The sequence below is a fragment of the Anser anser genome (genome assembly GCF_964211835.1).
Source record: "Anser anser genome assembly, chromosome: 3".
NCBI classification, from domain to species: Eukaryota; Metazoa; Chordata; class Aves; order Anseriformes; family Anatidae; genus Anser; species Anser anser.
Genome location: NC_139722.1, coordinates 65,674,633 through 65,695,326, shown reverse-complemented (window position 1 = coordinate 65,695,326; position 20,694 = coordinate 65,674,633). Strand labels below are relative to the sequence as shown.

Here is a 20,694-nt window from a genome sequence, read left to right as displayed (position 1 = left end):
TTTTTCATAAAGACAACAAAGAATAGCAACAGGAGGATGGTAATGAAGAAGCAGTTTTTTCTTCATGCAAGTCCGGAACAGTTTATCAGACCAAAGGAATTTGGTGTGTAATTCATATGTAAATTTTCTACTGAAAACAGGAGAACAGATCACCAGAGTTTCTATATTAGTTTCTGCAGTGACTGAAGAAGAAAGTTTCTCAGCTCATGTAGCTACAACATTCAGGTGTGGGCAAGTTCTGACGGCAGGAATAAAGTTAAGTAATGTCATCTCGTCGTTTGTGGGTAAGCTCCGGGTGGAGTACTAGCTATCACGCTGCCTTGTTCTTGGAGGGCAGCAAGAATTGCTGTTTTTGTGTTGTAAACCTGATTCAAAGCATCTCAGTGTGTGCTGTTCTATGAAAACTTTTGGGTAATCCCATAATTTCAGTGGGAGTGCTTGGAAATTTTCGTGTATTATTGCAGTAGCTTGTGTTCCTCAGTCTGGCATTTTTCCCTTAAGTGACTTTAAGCTAGTAATCTTACTAGTTCTGTCTCATTTTGCTCTTCTCTGCAGCAGATAACTTATCTGTTTTCCTTGGAAGCATCAAGGCTGCATATACAAACATGCTTTCTTTAGAATCCTTGGTGATCCTGAAAAGGAAAACATGTAGTTTAACTGTAAACCATCAGCATTTTTGCATGTGGGTTCTGCTTTTAAATTTCCAAGATTTTCAGAGGAAAAAGCAAAAAAACAAATTCATTTACGATTTTGAAAAAGATGTAAAAACATTGATGTCAAGCAGCCTGATATTTATACCTGTGAGCTGCCTAATGGCAATTATTGTTATACAAATGTTTCTTTTTTTTGGGGGGGGGACCACATGTAAGTGTATTTATAGATGGTAGGCATTGGAAGGCACTAAAATTTAGAGCTAAAACTAATTTAAAGCTAAAATTTAAATTAGAAAAGAGATGCATTTGTTGGTTGGTTGAATAACATAATCTAGATATGTTATAAAAATATTGGTCAGTGAAGGTTTTGGATTCTGAGTAGTTGTAATGGTGTAAATAAAAAAGAGTCACAGTCTTGGAAAGCTCAGTTGATCACAGCTTTTTTTCGTGAGTATAAGGGAAAGAAAGTACATTCGCATATGACACTGAAGTTAGCATTTGTGTTTGGTTAATTGGGTGATAAAGCAGGGAAGAATCACTTATGCCTAACATAATTGACTGGAAAGTGTTTAGCCAGATGTGTGAAGGAAACTGCATGAGGATGTTTTGGCAAGATAATTTTATCTTCACCTCTTCTAACTTCAGGGATTTGTGAAATATTAATATTTCTGTGATCTATTGGCGATGTTGAAGTACAAGGCGTATAAAGTAATTTATGCCCAACCAATAGAATAAGGTATACTTAAATACATCGTGGAGTATGTGACCATATACAGCTCCAAGTACATATGGATATTAAATGTTAGGGTTATATGAATACATATCTGAGGAATGGTGCATTTCCCCAAAGATAATGTCTTTAACACCTGTTGATCTTGTTCTTTGAGTTAGCAAAATACAAAAATGAATTGTTTGCAATTTTGCTTTGCAAGGTTGCTTCTTAGATTCTAGTAATAGACACTATTGTTTTTATTTTTTGATTTTTGGAAGTAGTTTAAAGAAAATAGAAATTAATCAGAAACAACTGTAGATAGAGTGCTTGGGTTTTATTTAATCACAAACCAAGATGACTGTCAACAGGAGGATAAGTAGGGCTTTATGGAGATACATTGTAATCTGAATTTAGAGTGCTTCATCTGCAGAACAAAATCTGTAATCATTTCTAAACTCACAAATTTTTGCAACTTTTAAATGTAATTCTCCAATAATACTCTAATTGTGTGCTATGTAATTCTATATTTCAGAGAAATAGATTCAAGGTTGTCCTTATGCCTGAAGAGAAGAATTATCATAAGGAAAACATATTATACTGCTGCCCAGTCTATTGATGCTATTTTTTAATCTTTTCCTAATCAGTCTATTAAAGAAGCTCAGATGGATGTAATTTCTTTAGTACAGTATCACTCAAGACACTAGATAATTATCCTTTGGTTCTTATTGAAAATCTTCAGGGTAGAAAAAAGAAGTGTGTGTTAGATCTCAGGAAAAGATAACAAGTAAACGGAAACAGATACGACAGTTGTATGTGTGAATGTTCTCTTCACAGAAATGGTTTTGTGTTTGTTCAGAAGCAGAGCTTCCCAATGTCTATACTTTTTAAAGAAATCACATCATGCCTTAAAAGAGGAAAATAATTTAATGGGACCATAAAAGCTAGGGTTAAGGGTCTCCTACTGACTTTATTCCCAGGAAAACGGGGATTGAAGCATCCTCTGCATTCTGGAAATCAGAAAATTAAGGCACTTCATGCCATAACAGAAATTGTTTGCTGTGTCCTCTGTTATTCAAGTTATGCAGAGGAAGGGTTAAAGCTGTTCTGCTAAGCAATTAGTGACCCTTCATTTATGAAAACAAAACTTTTAAAAGAAGGTACCTGTATTTCAGTATTCTAAATACTCTTCGGGATTCATGAGCTCAAAGCAGAATTAAAGTTTTTGTTCTTTTGGATGAACTAGAATGCCAAAGGAGGTTTGGAATGAGAAAACTAACTGGTTCCCCAGTTTTATCCACACTCAGTTTCTCTTAAATGTAGTGCAGATAGTGAGTGTTCTTCAGGTTTGGCCCTCCAAGGTCTCAATGCCACAACTCATCCCAAGTGTCCATGTATTCACTTCTCCACATCAACTTCCTTTATTCCTAATGTGGCTACTCACACATCAGAAGAGCTGAGCGTAAGGACTTCTGCCTGCAGAACTGGGTCCCATGGTCCCACTGTGATTTTATTCCCACTAGCTGTGCCTTGCTTCATTTAGTTAAAACTGCCCCTAAAGACTCCAGGTGCTCCAGCTGCAGGACGAGTAGAGCTTCTCTGTCATGCCACTCTTCTTCATTGTGTCCTACAGCAAGCACGTATTTCCTTCTCCAGAGTATGTCTACCTGCTTCATTCTTACTCCTAGGGAGAGACAGGTTTTGTGACCAAGCCATCTGCCATTCTCCTCCGGGCAACATCTGAACTTGGTGGCCAGTAACAACCAAGCTCAATGGAAAGTTTCACGGCAATGTGTTTCCACATAAAGGAGAGAGAGACCCAATCTAAGGTTCCCTTTTAAGGGAGTGTTGCAAGTGTTGGAAATACTTCAACAGATTAATATGAGGCATTAGTCATTAGAATCTCTACACTTCATTTATCAGAACTGAAACCGTGTTGTTGACCAGCCGTGAATAAAGTTGTTGGCCACATTCACACTCTTGATACAGTGTGTGTGGTTGTGTGCGTGTGTATTTATATTGTGTGTATGTGTATACATACACACAAGAAGACATGCATGCTTTTTTGTTGTTGTTTGTTAGAACAACAACAACAAAAAAAAGGAAATTTCTGGTGTCTCTGTTAAATTACAACAGTAGCATTAGCATTATCTGCTAAATGATCTCACACTAAAATAAATCAACCAGCCTGCCAAAAATCTCCCCCAAAGAAAAGTCCTTGAGACCAATTAAAGCCACTTCTGCTGTGGGTGGTAAAACCTCTGCTGCGAGGGGCGTAGAGCAGGGGGTCCAAAACGTGCCCCAGGAGCCACAGGGTGCTTACGAGCAGTTTGGCCGCGGCTCTCTTGATGGTTGCCTGCGTTCCTATGGATGGTGGGATTTTATTTCTGCTGTCTGCAGTACTGAAGCAGCGCGGTTTGGATGGTGCTGGCAAAGACCTAAAGCGGGGAGGTGGCGCAGCCAGGGGCCGCTGCCTGCACCAGCACCAGCTGCCGCTGGCTGATATGGGGGAGACGGGTGGACTGCAGCAGGGAGCCTTTGCTTGGCGTTCTGTGGGAGCACGCCGCACTGGCTGAGGCTGTTTCTTGTAAAAAAAAAAAAAATGGCAGTTGTTTCTGTGAATTTGCTGTTAACCTCCTTCCCTGTTTCTTGATCTAATTTTATATGACTTTATGCCAAGCCAGTGGAGGGAGGAGAGAAGGGAAAAAAAAAAAACCTCAAAAATCGAACTGCATTTTTCAATTTGATTGTTTGAAATGTATTCAGCTTTCAGCAACGAGAGAAGTCTCTTTGTTCATGCTGATTAGAAGCTATTACATGTAAACTACAGGAAGTGACTTCATTTGAACTGTACATTAAATATATGGATTCTGATAGCAACCAAACCAGTGTGGTGTACCAGAAATGTGACACATACATTTTAGTCCTGAGACTAACCAGAAAAAAAGTTGTTTTTTTTTTTTAACTTAGCTTTCAATCAACCAATGCTTTGATCTGAAGTCATTTTTAGATGAGTGAAGCTAACAAGAACTTTGATAAACTTGTTGTTCAGACTGCAGAGTGAAGTTAAACTTGATAAACACTCCAGCATGCTTTCCCTGCTGTTTATTTTTTCTTTTCTCTAAGTTTACAGAAAAGTCCTGTAAGGCACTGCCCTTTCAGGCATTCAAACCATGAAGGTAACCTTTCTATTTCCCCTCCATGTGAAGTTTGTAATGTACAGCAGAGCACAGGTATCCTGCTGCTGCACAGCCACCATGAGACCTTGCCGAAGCTGCTGTGTGCAGTCCCTTTTTGAATTTCGCAGCCCAGCTGTGCTCCTTGAATCTTCTTTAATTATTTTGCTCCTAAGGCTTGCTCGATGGAAGGACGACAGTAGAAAGCCTCGTAGGGGTCAGTGGGAGGAGGGCTTTTTATGGGAGGCTGGGTGAATTCTTCCTGACCGTGCCTGTGGTAGTACTGCATCGTCACCAGACGAAATCCTTACTGCTCCCAGATGTTCTCGACTGTCATCACGGTTACTCCCTCTTAGGAACTCGGAATGAATCACGGTCACTGTTATCATTTATGTGTTTGTATAACAAATAGTTTTGGAGTTCTGAAAAGTTTACGTGCTTGGACTCATGTCTGTCAGGAAAATGCATGTGTACTTTGCACTGGAAGCTTTCCTCACAGTCAGAGATGTGCTCAGCCCCTCCGGGTCCTTTCTCAAGCCATCCTTTCATCACAACAGCCGTGTGGGACAGGGTCATACCTGGGTAAGGCAGGAGCGGGTGCCTGGGCCGATTACCGGTGTTGGAGCACACGGAGGGTGTACGCTCCATACGAGTCGTCTTCGTTCACAGGTGGGGGCGCAGGGCCCTGACAGGGGCGATGGGAGGGAGCACGTCACTTCGACACGTATCGGTGCCTAGGGCCTGGGCTCACCTGCAGGGCCGGTCCTGGTGCCGGGGAGCAGGCGCGGCTTACCAGTCTGACCAGAAGCGTGGGGCGGCAGTAAGGCACGTTTCTGTTTTATTTCCATCTCCAAATATAGTAACTCGGTTTTTAAGTTCTACATTTTAGTAGAATGAGGTCATGTTACTATAAATGTGCTTAATGTTAAGAACGATTGCTGGGATGTTTGCAAGCCACCCACCACCGTTCCCTTCCCTGGGGAGTGGGGGCACTAAGAAAGGCATAGGCGCTCGTGCTCACAGTGCTGCTCATCCCTGCACGAGATCAGGACTGCTCCTCCACTGAGTTTCCCAAATAATACAAATTCACATGTGTATGAATGTTGAAGTTTGCAGTCTTTGCTCAGGTGAGCGGTTATGATTGCAAAGTCAGCCCCAGCTGTGGTTTCCTGATCCTTCCTTTTTTTTTTTCTTTTGCATAGCTGATCAGTTGCATCTGTCTGCTAATGCAAGGTTTTCTTTTATGAGGTAGAAGGGATACAAAAAAGAGAAATTGAAGAAAAGTTCACCTATTTTCATGCTGGACTAGGGATCAGTTATTACAACTAAAGACTGGAAGTCAGTAGAAAATGTAGCATGACAAAATATCGGAAGGTAAAGTTTTTAATAAAATTCTTATATAGTTCTGGTAATTGTAACCGGAGATCTACTTTACTATAACATAAACTGGATGAATTATTTATCAGTTAAGAGCTTCAGCTCCTTTGTAAATGCACTTTGTACATCAAACTTAGAACATGTAAGGCTTCTTTCATAAAGTTTTTTTTACAGAGGAAATGTGTGGCAGTGGTCCACAATAATGGGAAAATAACTTGGGATTAACTGTTTGCTAATTGAGTACTTTGAATTTTTGCCAAATAAATAATATTCTGGAACAAGGTTTTCAAGCTTGTCCAGCAATGGGTGCTTCAAAACAAACCACAGAGCAGGGAAACCTCACATACTTTTAATGTAAGAGGAATCAAGACTTACATACTGCAAATGCAATAAATGTTAGGAAATTTCAATAAGGTATTTGTGTGGCGTTCCTCTACATGAAAGCTGCACGAGGGTAATGGAGCAGTACAGTTTTACTTTGGGGTAAATTACTGTTGTTTGCTATGCAAATCCTATGATTGTAATTAGACTTGGATTTGGAGTGCTGTGTACACTGATCTTTGTTCCCTCCGTGCACGGGAGCTAGCTTTAATGCTGCAAAACAGCACAGCAAATCTGGAGCGCTGCTGGGCCAGACAGTCACTTCTCGCCGCGCATCTTTGGAAGAAATGGGCGTTGTAAGAGGAATGGTTTGCCTCCCTGCTCACAGCGCACCCGCGTAGTGCTGCAGACGCCTTCTGAGCCGCTGAAGGATTCAGGTACCACAATGTCACTTGACAGCAGAGGTTGGAGAAGATGCAGGAAGGCTGCCTGATAAGGATCTGGTTGTTAGCAAGCCATTTTAAAAAAGTTTTGCTCTACGGCTGATTGGCCAAGGAGCTGGTGGTATGTTCGGGCTCTCCCGGCAGAGATTGCTGTTCCTAGTATAGCTATGTATAGCTCCGTTATCTCTGCAACCGGACTTTGTGTAACCGCGGCCCGTGGCGCCTTGCCCACGCTAATGAGCTCTCCCTTGAGGCCGGGCTTGTGCCTGTGGGGGTGGCACTGCACGGGGACCGTGCCACCGTTTTGGAAACACGGGTTTGTTAACCGTGCTCGAGCCCAGCTGGCTGCTGCTACCCGCAGGAGCTCGGCCCCGAGCAGGGCAGACGGCCCTGTAGTCATCCGTGGGAAGAGGGAAGCAGGCCGGGCTGTGGTCTGCAGCGCTGGCAGAGGAGAGCTGTCACCTCCACCTGGAGCAGGGGGAAGCACCACCACGGTGGGAAAGGCGCAGGTGAGCCACGGGCACGGCGCTGGTGTCACAGTCAGCCCATTGCGGTCAGCCGGTGGGTGGGAGCCCGTTCTGTGGGCACCGTGGCCGCTGGCGATGCCTGCTAGCAGCCAGGCAGAAGCTGGCCCCATGGCATGCAGCAGAATGAAAATCTTACCAGGTACGGGATCTGCTAGCTTGTGCGGTTTCATCTGCAGGTAGATAAAAAGGGCATTATTTGGATCTTTGTAAGAATCTTTACAGGCACAGAGAAAGAACCAACAAGTACCCTGTAGGGGACAACATAGCACTGCTGCTCTGAAGATACAGTAAATGGCATGATCTGTTTTTTGGAGCTTGTAGTTCCTGTGAATTTGTTTCTATTATTTTTGTTGCCTACTCATTTAAGTAGCAGCAAAGCAGAGGAACGGAGGCAGTTCTATTAATCCCTTGCAGGCTTGTGCATTATCAAGTATTTCTGTAAACATGACATGGAATCCATCAATCTTGTTTGTGTAAATATAAGTTAAGGGAGCAGGGAAACTGTAAAACCACCAAGCAATATACTAATGTTCCCAACAAAAAGCAGAAAACATTCTTCACCAAGAGTGAAGAATTTCTATCAGACTGCATTTCAAACCTAGTGCTAATGCTGCCAGGTGTGTGTTGCTCCCATAACAGGATGCTTCATAGTTCAGAACACCTTAGAGGGTGTGAAAAAAAAAAAAAAAAGTTTTACCTAAGCAGCCAAGTGAAAACAGGGCATAAAATCTGTGTGTGTTGCAAACTGGTGCCACAGTGTACCTATAGTAATGTATACATTTCTTGCCTTGTAATTTAGCATTGAAATGCAAGGGATCCTGACTGAGCTGGTCTTTGACTACCTCCAAGGAAGAATATGAACTTGATAGTTTTGCACTGTTAGTTTTGGGGGAAGGAATCTCAAAGACCCCCACTCCTCAGGGGAATTTTTTAAGGCAGTGGGTACTCTCAGCAGTTACTGTATTTGCAGTGGCCCAATCCTGTGCTTGTGCCCAGCAATTTTCAGTGTGCAATACATTCAGAGTCAGGCTACCAGCATGCCAGTGCGGGGTGAGAAGTACTGTGCAGTGCATGTAATTCCAGAATGCCCGTTAAACTGCTAAATTAGCTGGTAATCTTCATATTCCACATCACAAAACACAGGCGGTCCTAAAGCAAGCATTGGGCAGGTCTGGGTGTTTCGAGGTGCTGCACGGAGACACCAGCCCAGAGTCACCCCCAGCAAGGTGCTTAACAAGCACGTGAACCCAGACGTACCAAGCTGCTCCAGGCTGAAGTGGGTGGGAAGGCTAATTAACTTATAGCAGTGTCCTAACTCAGATCTGCTTCCAGCTATGGAGTCTGCTGTTTTGTCATGTCCTCCAGGCCAGCACCCCGGTGTCCCAGGTTTTGGCTAGGCACCTTTCTGGCAACTATGTCTTTGTGCTAGTCTTATTTTCAGTTTCAGGGAGCATCTTCCACGTGTGTGTTTTAAAGTTCCATGTGAGAGTGTTAGATTTCCGTTGTTTTGAAACCAAATCCTCCCCCGGCGTGGACGGAGGCTGGTTGGGAGGTCAGCTCTGTGCTTGTGACGGCACCTGCAGGTGGTGGCGAGTGCCTCAGTCAAGAGCAGGGATGTCACCACCCGTCAGCGGGGCCTTCGCCAAGCTCGTTTTGTGGTTGCCACCGCTGTCTCTGGGAGTATTTGATCATGAGCCTTCCCAGTCAGGCCACTTCAAACCAAACCACCTGCTTGCATGGCAGCAGGGTTTAACCGACAGGATACCAGTGACGGATTTGGAGGCAGGTTCAAGGGAGGCCTGTTGTGTCCTTCTCCCCTGCTTTCTGCTCCTCGCCTACCCGCTGCCTGCCCCGGGGCCTCCACCGTGGCACTGCCCCGGGAGGGCTGCAAGGTTTGCTCAGGAGCTGGGCATTCAGGCGATGAATCACAGAGGCATGGCAGGGAGTGATAAGGTCGTGTACTTTATGATTAGATACATCCTCCCTCTAACAGCGGCTCTTTGTCTCCCTTTTGCTTTTGGTAATGTTTTTCGGCTATTTGCATACAACAACTCTCCAAGCAGGAGCTGTGCAACATGAAACAAAGTCGCTATTATTCTAGGTAAGCCCAGGAAGCTGGTAGAGGACCCCTAATAACTTGGTTGCCCTCAGAAGACATAGATTGTTTGTAATTTATTTAAAAGCCTATTATGTTAAATCACCATGAAAATATTTTTTTTTCTTGCAGCCTAGCTGTAAAGGACCTTCAGGTACATAAAATGCTGTGTAACAAGAAAAATCTATCCTGCAGCTGTATTTAGGGTGGGGTTTTTTTTGTGCATTTTCAGTGATGGCTGAAAATGTGGCTTGTGGTGATGCCACAGTGATGACAGTAGTATGGCATGTTCTTTATCTGTAATACTAGCAAAAAGAAAAAAAAAGTCATGGATTTCAGCTATTCGTAGTGCAGGTGTGCCACCTGGGAGCCATGACAAAAGAAAACTATTACATGGTCCCCAAAGTATTGAAAAATATGGACTCCTGCCATGTCTGCAGACTGACAAACACGTAGGTCTACCTCCTCATTTACAGCTAGTGAAGACACCAGAGAACTCAGTAGGAACACTTCAGACTTATTTGGGGAGATTTTGGACCAGACTCTTGAGGTGTGTAATTTAGTCTACTGCCTACTTGTGTTTTCAAATGGAAACTATTTGGAGCCACACTGAATATTGCTTCTGTGTCACTACCATCGTTTCTCAAAGACCATCTCCATTGTCTCTCCAGACGGTGTCTTCTGAGCCCTTATGCTTCTCTGAACCTCTTTGGCTACTAGCTCCCACCTGTAGTGAAGCCTCATTTCTCCTGGCCCAGTCTTTGCTACAGCTTCCTGTGGCTCCCTTGAACTCTCTTGGCTGTCTTGGCTTCCCCCTTCCATTGCTTACTGACACTTACTTGAATAGACTTGCTCACTAGAGTTGTCAGAAGTAAAACAAAGCAAGGTGGTCACGGATGACCAACATCATCTTTTCCTCTTAGCTCAATCATAAAGCATTGTTGGCTCACTGGTTTGGTTTCTACTGTCTATAAAAAGGTTTCGTGCAGTGTTTTTCCCATCGCCCCGTGTAACTCCATTGCCTGGATTACTTCTGTTGAAGAGTATCATGGGTGGGTTGTGTCCCTGCTCAATTCGAGTTTCCCTGGCAGCCAGTCTGAGCTACACTGAACCAAAAATACCGTACCGTGCTGGGAGAAAGTCAGTAGTTGCAGACATGTATTTCTCATTAGGGACTTCTCTGGATGGTTTCTGTGTTCTGCAAATGTGATTACTAAGAAAGGATCACTGGGAAATGTGGTGTGCCCGTTGTGTTTTCCATAGGCTGCACACTCTAAGAAGGCTGCCTTGCGTGGCGGTTGACTGAGTTGCAGCTGTAACTCCTATCACACCCATTTCTGTGTTACACCAAGGGTCTCATCTCCAACTAAAAAGGCTCTGTGTAAGCTCACAAAGTCACAGTGATCTTTCCTGGGATGCTTGGATCTCTGCAAGTTTCTTTGGTTATTACTAGTAATGTTGCCTTTCTCATTTATATATAAATATATATACCTTGATTTAAAGGTGTGCATACTGCGAGCTCCAGTTTTCCTGCCATCCTAGTCTCCAAAGGGACTGTTTGCAACACCTCAGAATGAGCTTTGTATAAATCTTTGGAGTCAGGACCTACCAATGCGCACAGGAGTGAATGCACAAACTGGAGGTCTTATTTTCAAACCTTCCTATTTCAGCTTTGGTTTGCAGATCTTTTCACGACTTAATGTAGAATAGTGGGGTAAAGGAAAAAAAAAAGATAATCTAAGCTGTGTTCTCAGGTGAGAAAATTAGAAGGGACAAAATTGGAGAGTAGCACAGCATTTTAAATAACAGGTTCTCTTTTCTGGATTTTTAGGGTGTGAGGATTGCGGTAAGAGCCTTCTAGGAGAATGCAAACTCCATGGACCCCTCATCAAGGCTAAAGACAGGGTTATTCCTAGCCGAGCCCGTCTTACCCTACCTCATTACCTTACTTTGCGAGTGTTGGAGCTGCGAGCTGGAAATCAGCAGAGTAAGTATTGTTGCTCTTTTCCCCACATTTGAGAAAGAGGAGGCCACTGGCTGTACTAACACTGGCTTGTTTTTATGAGTAACTTAATTGGGTATTAGCTGTACGAAGCTGAGCGTAACCAAAGCTCAGACTCAGGTACTGTTTTCTATGACTGATTTCTAGTAACCTCAATGCATAGACTGATGTCAGGACATTAGCCAGAGCTGGTGTGACATTGAACTGTGAGCAATCAGTTGGTTCTCTTGAGGAGATAGGCTTCTAATGAATGTTGAATTTGTATCTAATGGTAACAGCCATACACTATTACCTGTCTCTTCTTTTCCCAAGCATGCAAAACAGGAAAGAGTATTCAATAAAAGGCCAGAAACAAAATGGTAAATAACATCCCTCATCCACCACCCACCCCCTGCAGACTCAAAAGAACACAAGGTGTTAATGTACCTTTTACAGCATCTTCAGTTCACATTGTAGAGAGACAGTTGTTTCCTTTAGATGGCAGGACAGCTCGAATGTCCACATTTGAGCAGGGGAACTACATGCTCAGTGTGCAAATCTTACACAGATACCTGTGTAAAATTAGTTCTGTGTAGATGACATTTCAGAAAGAGAATGGCAAGAAGCCTGTTGTGTTGATCCATTGGTATTAAATTAGACCGGGTAAAATGGATAATTCCGAGTTTTTATAGATCCTCTTCTCTCATATTGGGAAACGACAACCTTGTCAATTATACCAACAAGCACAGCACTGTGATAACACCAGCCTGTACATTGAAGAGTATCAGCACATTTGAGTATTGTATGTTAATGTCTTGTCATGAGTTTTATGCACTTTTGCAAATTGTATTCAATGTAAGTCCCATTTTTAAAAAGCCTCTGTAAAGACTCGGATCCTTTTCAGACTCTTAGCCTTTGAATGATTTACCTGGTTTATTAGTCTAGAAGAAAAACTAATGTGTTCAGCACTATTGGGTGTCTCCATTTTCATAACTGTAATTACACAAGAAATAGCTCATTATGCCTGTATTAATATTAGACTGGTCTTATTTATTTATGTATTTATTTATTTATTTTTCATTCACAGTCCTTGGAGTATTTGCAAAGAAAGTAATACAGAAGAGAACACAGTTTGGTCCTTATGTTGGTCAACTGTCTACAAAACTGACCCGTTATGATGAGAGTAGGCTAGTCCTTCAGGTAAAAACCCTATGACTTAACATGAAGTACATATATGTCTTTGACATTTCATATTTATTTTAACTGGGCAGCTTGCCTTCTAATCTATTTAATTAATTGTACTTCTGATCTCCACGTATGAAGTTAAATCATATTACTAGATTGTACAGCATAGCCTGAAGTAACGATATGTTCCTATACGCTGAGTTTGCTTTCCTGCTTTCTAGTTTTACCACTTCCAGTGTGATTTGCCTATTGGTCTAACTGCTCTTGATTAAGTTTTCATGGAATATGGCTCCTGAAAGATTCCAAGGATAGTAGTCTTCCATAACAGAACGAGAGGATCTGTACTTAACACCATTCCACTGGGAGAGTTAAGTGTGTGCACTGAGTTAGCGATAGTGGCAGAAATATGCTCTAGGACACTTGCTTAGTAGGAAGGAGCAGTGCAAGGATGGGGAAACATTTCTTAATGATGTGATTGTATATAAACTTTGACAGACAGTGTACTAATTCAATTTATTTATTCAGTTGGTTATTTAGGGCTGTTACCATCCCTTGCTGTATATTCATGGAATCATAGAATTGTGGAATCACAGAACGGTTTGGATTGGAAGGGACCTAAAAGCCCACCCGGTTGCAAACCCCTGGCCATGGGCAGGGACACCTCCCACCAGACCAGGTTGCTCAAAGCCCCATCCAGCCTGGCCTTGAGCACCTCCAGGGATGGGGCATCCACAGCTGCTCTGGGCAGCCTGTGCCAGGGCCTCACCACCCTCTGAGTGAAGAATTTCCTCTTAACATCTAATCTAAACCTACGCTCTTTTGGTTTAAAGCCATTACCCCTTGTCCTATCACTACACTCCCTGACAAAGAGTCCCTCCCCAGATTTCCTGTAGGCCCCCTTTAGGTACCGGAAGGCAGCTATGAGGTCTCCCTAGAGTCTTCCTTTCTTCAGGCTTAACAACCCCAACTCCCTCAGCCTGTCTTCACAGGAGAGGTGCTCCAGCCCTTTGATCATCTTCATGGCTCTCCTCCGGACTTGTTCTAATATGTCCATGTCCTTCTTGTTCTGGGAGCACCAGAGCTGAATGCAGTACTCTAGGTAGTGTCTCATGAGAGCAGAGTAGAGAGCTGGTCAGATGCTGGTCACCTCATCTGGACCCTTTACACTACTGTTAGTATTTTTCCAGCACATGTAATGGCCTGTCTCAGGACCAGCCTAGTTTAGATATATCTACATGCACATTCTTTCTCACAGCAACACCTTGGGAGTAATGGTTGACTGTAGTCCTCTAAACCCCGGTCTCTGCATTTTGCTGCATGGGGTCATGCCTGGGCACACGTCTTTGTCATGCAGCATGTCCGTGGTCAAGGCACAGCCTCTCCTAGGACTCTCTGACAAGCCATGATTCTTCCAGAGTCTGTATTTAATATCAGGCCCTTCCACCCTCCAAGAGAGGCCAGCAGCAGCTGTCCCATGACATGCTGTATGTCTTCCTTTGAACTTTCCTCAGAAGCCTGGGACTGGAAAACAGTTTGCTGTGGAGGAAGGCATAGATGTAGATACTCCTGTAATTTCATTTCAGAATGAAAGCAATAGCTTCAGTAATTGCTGAAGATTTCATTTGCTCATGGAATTCATGTGAGTGGTCTGCCAGGAAAGGAACACTATTCTGCTGTGGGATTTTCCTTGTATGTTGATACCAGAGAGCATGTGTTCTTCTGGATAACTAAATTTCTTCCATCCTTACGTGACACTGTAATTCTTACAAATGCAGAAAAGGTACATCTCTAGCAAGTTTGTGAGCGTGGATGAGCTAATCACCCAGTTCCTTCCTCTCCACCAAGCCATTGTAAACCACACCCTATCCTCTATCAGTCAGCCCAGTTTGCTTTAAAGTGTACTCTGATAAGCACAGCTCTGGCTGATGAAAGGGCTGTTTCTTCACAAAAAGAGACTGAAGTCCCAGATTTTCTACATGACATCAGTAGCTGCCTTGGCATTTCTCTAGCAGCATTCTGAATGCAATCAAACCAGGACTTGACCATCAGGCATGTATTTTCATTGGAAACGAGGCAAAGTTAGGTAAAGTAGTTCCCAGAATCAATGGAAATGAGACTTGTTTTGTAATTAATTGTTAGTGTAAGTGGGTTTTAGAACAGATATATGCAGTGCTGACATGTTATGCAGCTTCAACTGTCCATGTTCCAGAGAGTGTGGAAAAGCAACTGTCTTGTATGAGAAGGTCGGGAGTGTTTGCCTTGTAGAGGCATTCTCTTGCTAAGGAATCTAGGAAGAATGAAGTAAAGCAAAAAGAAGGATCTTTCTGGCACAATTGTTCATTTGTATTTATTTTTACATTGTTAAGGAGAAAATGAGATGACTGTTAAAAAGTCATTATATTGTACGTTACCTCTTTGGACTTATTACACAAGCTGCATGATTGTTCCATGCAAAACATAGCATTAATGCATCACTAAAGTTTGAGATTATCAAGTACTCAGGAAGTACATTAAGGCACAAAGCTTATCTTCCTACCTGCTTGCACTTAGTTCTTATAATATTATCTTTATGTAACATAAAAAAATGAGAAATATAAACTGGAAACACATACAAAGACCTACAGCTATTTTAGTAATTGGGCGCCTCAGAAGGTACTCATTCTTTGCTTTCTTTTGCACTTGGTGTTCTCTGAGAGTGATCTATTTCAAAACAACCATGATTTCAAAGAATGTATCTCTGAGAGAAGGTAAATAACTAGTAGCTCTGATTCTAAGTTAAAGAAAATTAATGTGTCTCTGTACAGGACTTGGTTTTACCCTGTTCTTTCTCCCATCTTCCACCTTTATTTCAGGTGTTGAAAGATGGAGGGAAGTACTTTCTGGACACTCCCAATGAAGACTGTGGAAACTGGATGATGTTTGTCCGGCTAGCCCGGAACCAAGAAGAACAGACCCTTGTGGCTTATCAGCACTGTGGAGAAGTCTACTTCACGACTGTTAAGGTACTTAAACCCATATTGCTTCACCTGTCACTCACATGGCAGTTCACCAACAAAGATTCTGAAAGACCAACCCTTTTACAGATGAAAGATTGATTATATTCAACCGGAGCTTTACGACATACCACCCTTTATGTCACTTAATCCATAGTAAAGCAAGCAGTGTATGGGGTTTTCCAGTAAAAGGCAATGTGTACATACTGTTGTGGGTAGTGAAGAAACTGAGCAGAGAAATAAAGAAATATCATTTGTGGTGGTGGTGTTTAAACATGAATGCTGTAAAGTCTTACCACTCTTCAGTTCCTAGTAGGCACATGGAGAGATTATCTAGAAGTGTTACATTCAACGGTACTTTTTCTTGGAAAGCACACACACACTTCTTTCTTTTATTACATTTTTGGACACACGGTATGTTCTGAGCACATTACCAGGTGCTCAGAAACAGGATACTAAATAGCCTCTTTAAGTATGATTTTCCAGACTTTTTTTCATTTTATTTGTTTTAAATCAGAACTTGAACTTTTAATCAGAACAGAATTACTAATCAAAGCACTTTTTTTTTTTTATCAGAACTTTAATCAGAACTCTTGTTCATTTAGGAAACTGAAGTCTGTATTTTGAACATTCCTTGATCTTTTTTTTTTATCATTCTAAATAAATACCTGTATAGCATAGTGAGCAACATAAAAATAAATATAGAATACTAGTCAAAAGAGGTTACTGTGGAAATATTTACCACACAGTGATGGTGTGAGAGTAAGTTAATGGTGATAACACTTTATATCTTCAAAGTCTTTTATAACAATGTTAGGTATATTTGCCTTTGGATGAATAATAAAGCAATTAAAAAATCAATGTAAAACAGTATATACCACTCTGTGACAATGTTTAGGCGGTGCTTGAAATTCTGATACAGTCGGTACCATTTGAGATTTGGTATGTGATTTTAGATGCATGCTATACATGTAAAACTAACAGGATTAATAATACTGTATTTGGAAAGCATGTGCAAATGCTTTTCTAAGAAATTGTAGTTACAAATTGATAACTTGAAACTTCTGATACAATTTAAATACTGTATTGAAACAGCTTTCTGCTGTTTTCAACAATACTGTTCATTGGCATTAATGGAGAGTTGCATCCTATATATTAAAATGAAGAGTATTTTAGGATGAGCGATGCGTTTTGGAACCCTTTCTATGCATCATGGGGAGTTACTCTCTTTTTCTCACTCCTAAGTCCCAGTACCATTCATGGTACCATTACATCCTGCAGACAGTGTCCAGGTCAGTAAGGTGATAGCCTTTTGCTATACTTAGGCACACCCTGCTGGTCACATTGTGAGGCTTCCTTAGGGCTGGTTATGAAGATATTTTCTCAAGATATTTTGAATAAATTCTGTTAAGTTGGGAGTAGAAGTATTGTCTCCTCTCTCTACTGTTTTTACAGAGATATCAGTTTAGAATAAAGGTAGAAAAATTTCAGTAACATGAAACTACAACACAAAAGCATACATGTATGTATACGTCTAAGTGGCCTACTGACAGCACTGTTGGTGTACTTGCCGATCTAATGACTGCAATCCCTAGAAATAAGTGTTTTTTTAAAGCACTGAATTATGAGGAAGTAAAAATAATCCAGGTTTGCTCTCTGTTTCATCACAGGAGAATCTCTTGTGGGTGCTGTCATAGGTTTCTGTTATTACCACAGCTGAGACAGAGTAAATGATATCCTGTAGAAGATTAGGATACTAGAGGTTCAGAACTGAGATTAGGGCTTTCATTTTACTAGATTATTTCACACACTCACGCACTTGCTTCCCCTACAAAGTCACATTCACTAGGTCTCAACTTTCCACGAGGGAGATCGCTGCCGGTCCAGGAGGGCCAGGCAGGAAGTCCTGGCGGTATCGTGCTGTGCAGCCATTTTGTGGTGTCACTGGCCAAGGGCCCAGGGCAGCCCCAGACACGTATCTCTGTATATCTCCCCCATTTCCAAGTTTCTCTTCCTGATGGCTTAGTTTTCTCCATCTAAATAGACTATTCAGGAGCTCAATGCATGATTGGCCTCTGAATTGGTGGTTCTGCTTCACATCCTTTATTAATTGGAAGATTCACCACAGACCACTTCTGTTTAGACTAGGTTGTATCAGAACATACAGCCAACCCATAATGGTTGTAGTTAATAAGTAGGCTTGTGCTTGGGAGTTCAAAAGTTCAGTTTTGGACATTATGCACACAATTATCTGTCACCTTTTGCTATTCACAGACTGTTATCTTTTACCTACTGTGCTTATGCCATACTGATTTATAAAATAAGTCCATTTTGAGATGGCACATTATGTGGAATGAGACTCAGTTGCTATCCTTCCAGGCTAGTTTGTTCTTTTTAGTGGCATAAATTTAGTTTAGTTGAAATAAAACTACAAGTACAATGCAGATTGGCTGTACACCTATTACAACAATGTTGTCCGATTGCTTGTTTGGTTGGTCGGTTGGTTTGGTTTTGATTATAGATGAATAAAATGGTGTACAGGGCCAGGAAGTCATAAATCATGACCCCAAAGTTACTTTTCTCCTTTGCTTCTAAGTACATAATGGATTTTTAGCCAGTGAGTATAACCATTCAACTTTTTTTTTCTGTTTGCTGTATTATTGACTGAAAGTATTTGTAAGAGGAGGTCATAGTCCAGTCCCAAGAAGATCTGTGCAGGCATGACTGGATGGGAGACTGCAGAGTATGGACTCCCTTAGTCCTGCGTAGGAAGGCTTCAGCGAAATAAGAGCAGAGGTACAATTAGCACGTGCATAGTGAGCCTGGCCCATTAGAGACAGCAAGTGTGAAGAACTTCCTTAGCTGTCTTGCCAGAAATGTGCAAGTTTGACTTGCAGTTCACATATTAATTCTGTACCCATGCCCAGTAAGCGTGACACATCCAGGAGGCTTCCAAGCTGTTGTGCATTCATAATGCATTTTTCTTTTGCCTGTACCTGACAGTTAAGTGTTGTGTCCAGGGGGGCTTCAAGACATGAAGGAATAGGCATGCCATATTGCTCAGAAAGACTGCTGGATGTCTGGACATCCCAGATAAATACTTCTCACTGAGCGAAGGTCATGAGGCTGAGGCACCCTTCCTGCTACTGTCCCCCCAAAATCTCTGTACATACTCATATCTGCTTTTAGAAACTCTGAAAGTGTCAAACCCCAGCGGATAGTAATGCTCAAAAAACATTTGACTCTTGAAACTAAGTTATCAATAATTTAAACAGATTCAGTTAATGCAGCTTGGGTAATGATAACAAATTGTACTTTCTCCTCCCCCGATCTTCAATACAGTATTATTTTGTGTAGAAAAAATGGCACAAGTAAATGTGAACTATTTGTTTTCCATTCACAGCCAATTGAACCCCACACAGAATTGAAAGTATGGTATGCTGCCGATTATGCCAAATTTATGGAAGCTTCTGCAGTCTTTATTAAAGAAGAATCTGATGTCTGTCCATTGCCTCCAGTAGCAGTAAGTACCACTAATCTGCATTCAAGCCATCAACAGACACAGTAAATTACAGCTTGCTTACATGCTTCATCTGATTATGTAACTCTGGTAATGCTAGAGCAAGTCATAGAACAGGTGGCTAACACAAAGCCAAGAGCAATTTTAACCAAACAGCTATCCATGGAAAGGCTGCGCTTCATCTCCTGTGTTCATTATCCAGTGGAGCCATTAGAAGTATCCAGACTACAATGGGATGTGTTGGAAAGACTTGAGTTTGTCATTGTTTTTTACGTAACCAAACTGTCCAGCCTCAGACTTTTCTCACCAATTCCCCTTTGTTACGCTGTGATTGGTTGGTCAGATAATGCATTGGTTATTTCAGTCTTTCCTGGGTAAAAACTCTTCTTTTAATCCCAATACCTTTACCTTTGTATGATAGCTAGAATTCTTAAACTGATGGAAAAGGTGTCTAAGTGTTGAAAATGTGACTGTGAATATTGATACCTAAGCTAGAAGGAAATGTTAAACAGGGAATATGATTGAACCAGGAATTCAGGGGTGCTCCATGAAGGAAAGTAACCCAATTGATTCATAGAATCATAGAATAGAATCATAGAACCATTAAGGTTGCAAAAGACCACCAGGACCATCTGGTCCAACCATCCCCCTACCACCAATGTCACCTACTAAACCATGACCCTAAGCAACACGTCCAACCTTTCCTTGAACACCCCCAGGGACAGTGACTCCACCACCTCCCTGCGCAACTCGTCCCAATGCCTGACCACTCTTTCTGAGAAGAAATGTCTCCTCATTTCCAACCTAAACCTCCCCTGGCGCAACTTGAGGCCATTCCCTCTGGTCCTATCTCTAGTTATCTATGAAAAGAGACCGACCCCCAGCTCCCCACACCTTCCTTTCAGGCAGTTGTAGAGAGCAATGAGGTCTGCCCTGAGCCTCCTCTTCTCCAGACTAACCAACCCCAGTTCCCTCAGCCGCTCCTTGTAGGGATTGTGTTCCAGGCTGCACTTGCATTGAATTCACTTGCATTGAAGGTTTTATACAGTCTGGAAAGAAGGAGTGGGAGGGCCACAGCATAAGACACAGAAATGAGAGAGGAAGCCTCTGTTTGTAAACAAAGACAGAGTGGGCGTAGCCTCACTATACTCTCCAAAGCAAGCTAACCCAAGAACAAGGGAAACCAAGGACACTTTATAAGAAGCGTAAGTGAAATACAGAGACAGCTAAGGAAGTACACAGTTGTGTATTGTTTGGAAGTATATTTCGTCAGTGACTGTTGGTTTTGTTGTCGTCGTTTTTTCCAATTGTTTTTCATTCGAATTTTTAAAATGTCTATATTCAAAGTAAATTCAAGTGAATCCAGTAGAGCTCTTATTTCTACAGAAATAATAATTCCAAATAATACATTGCATTAAAAAAGAAAAAAACTGTTTTAATGCCTTTAAGCTAGGATAGGCTTGATATCCCCAAAGCTAAAACTTATTGAGTTTAAGAAAGTCTAATGCCAAATGTCAAGCTGAGTGAAGAAATCTCTCCTGGAGGCATTAACAAAGGGGCAAGCAGCATGGAGTCAGCCCAAAACAGGGAAATCCTGTGTGGCTAAACTACATTTGTGTGCAGAAACCCATCCAATTAGACAGGTCTCAGCTCTGGGATTTTTATTTGGTTGCAATAGCAGATAAATTATGTCAGTCCAAAGTTAAAGTACAGT

At 41.9% G+C, this 20,694-nt stretch overlaps 1 protein-coding gene across 7 annotated transcripts in view; it reads left to right on the top strand.

The window, feature by feature from the left end:
* Nucleotides 1–20,694, top strand: part of PLAGL1 (PLAG1 like zinc finger 1) — a 48,408-nt gene that overhangs the window by 22,940 nt on the left and 4,774 nt on the right. For 6 of the 7 annotated variants that reach the window (XM_083829376.1, XM_083829377.1, XM_083829378.1 and 3 more), the window contains 4 exons: nt 11,133–11,288; nt 12,370–12,482; nt 15,320–15,469; nt 18,864–18,983. In XM_083829376.1, the coding sequence (XP_083685502.1) occupies nt 11,133–11,288; nt 12,370–12,482; nt 15,320–15,469; nt 18,864–18,983 (539 nt within the window). Of the gene's footprint in view, nt 1–274; nt 7,189–11,132; nt 11,289–12,369; nt 12,483–15,319; nt 15,470–18,863; nt 18,984–20,694 lie in introns of those variants that run through there. The other variant, XM_083829382.1, reaches the window with a different exon arrangement.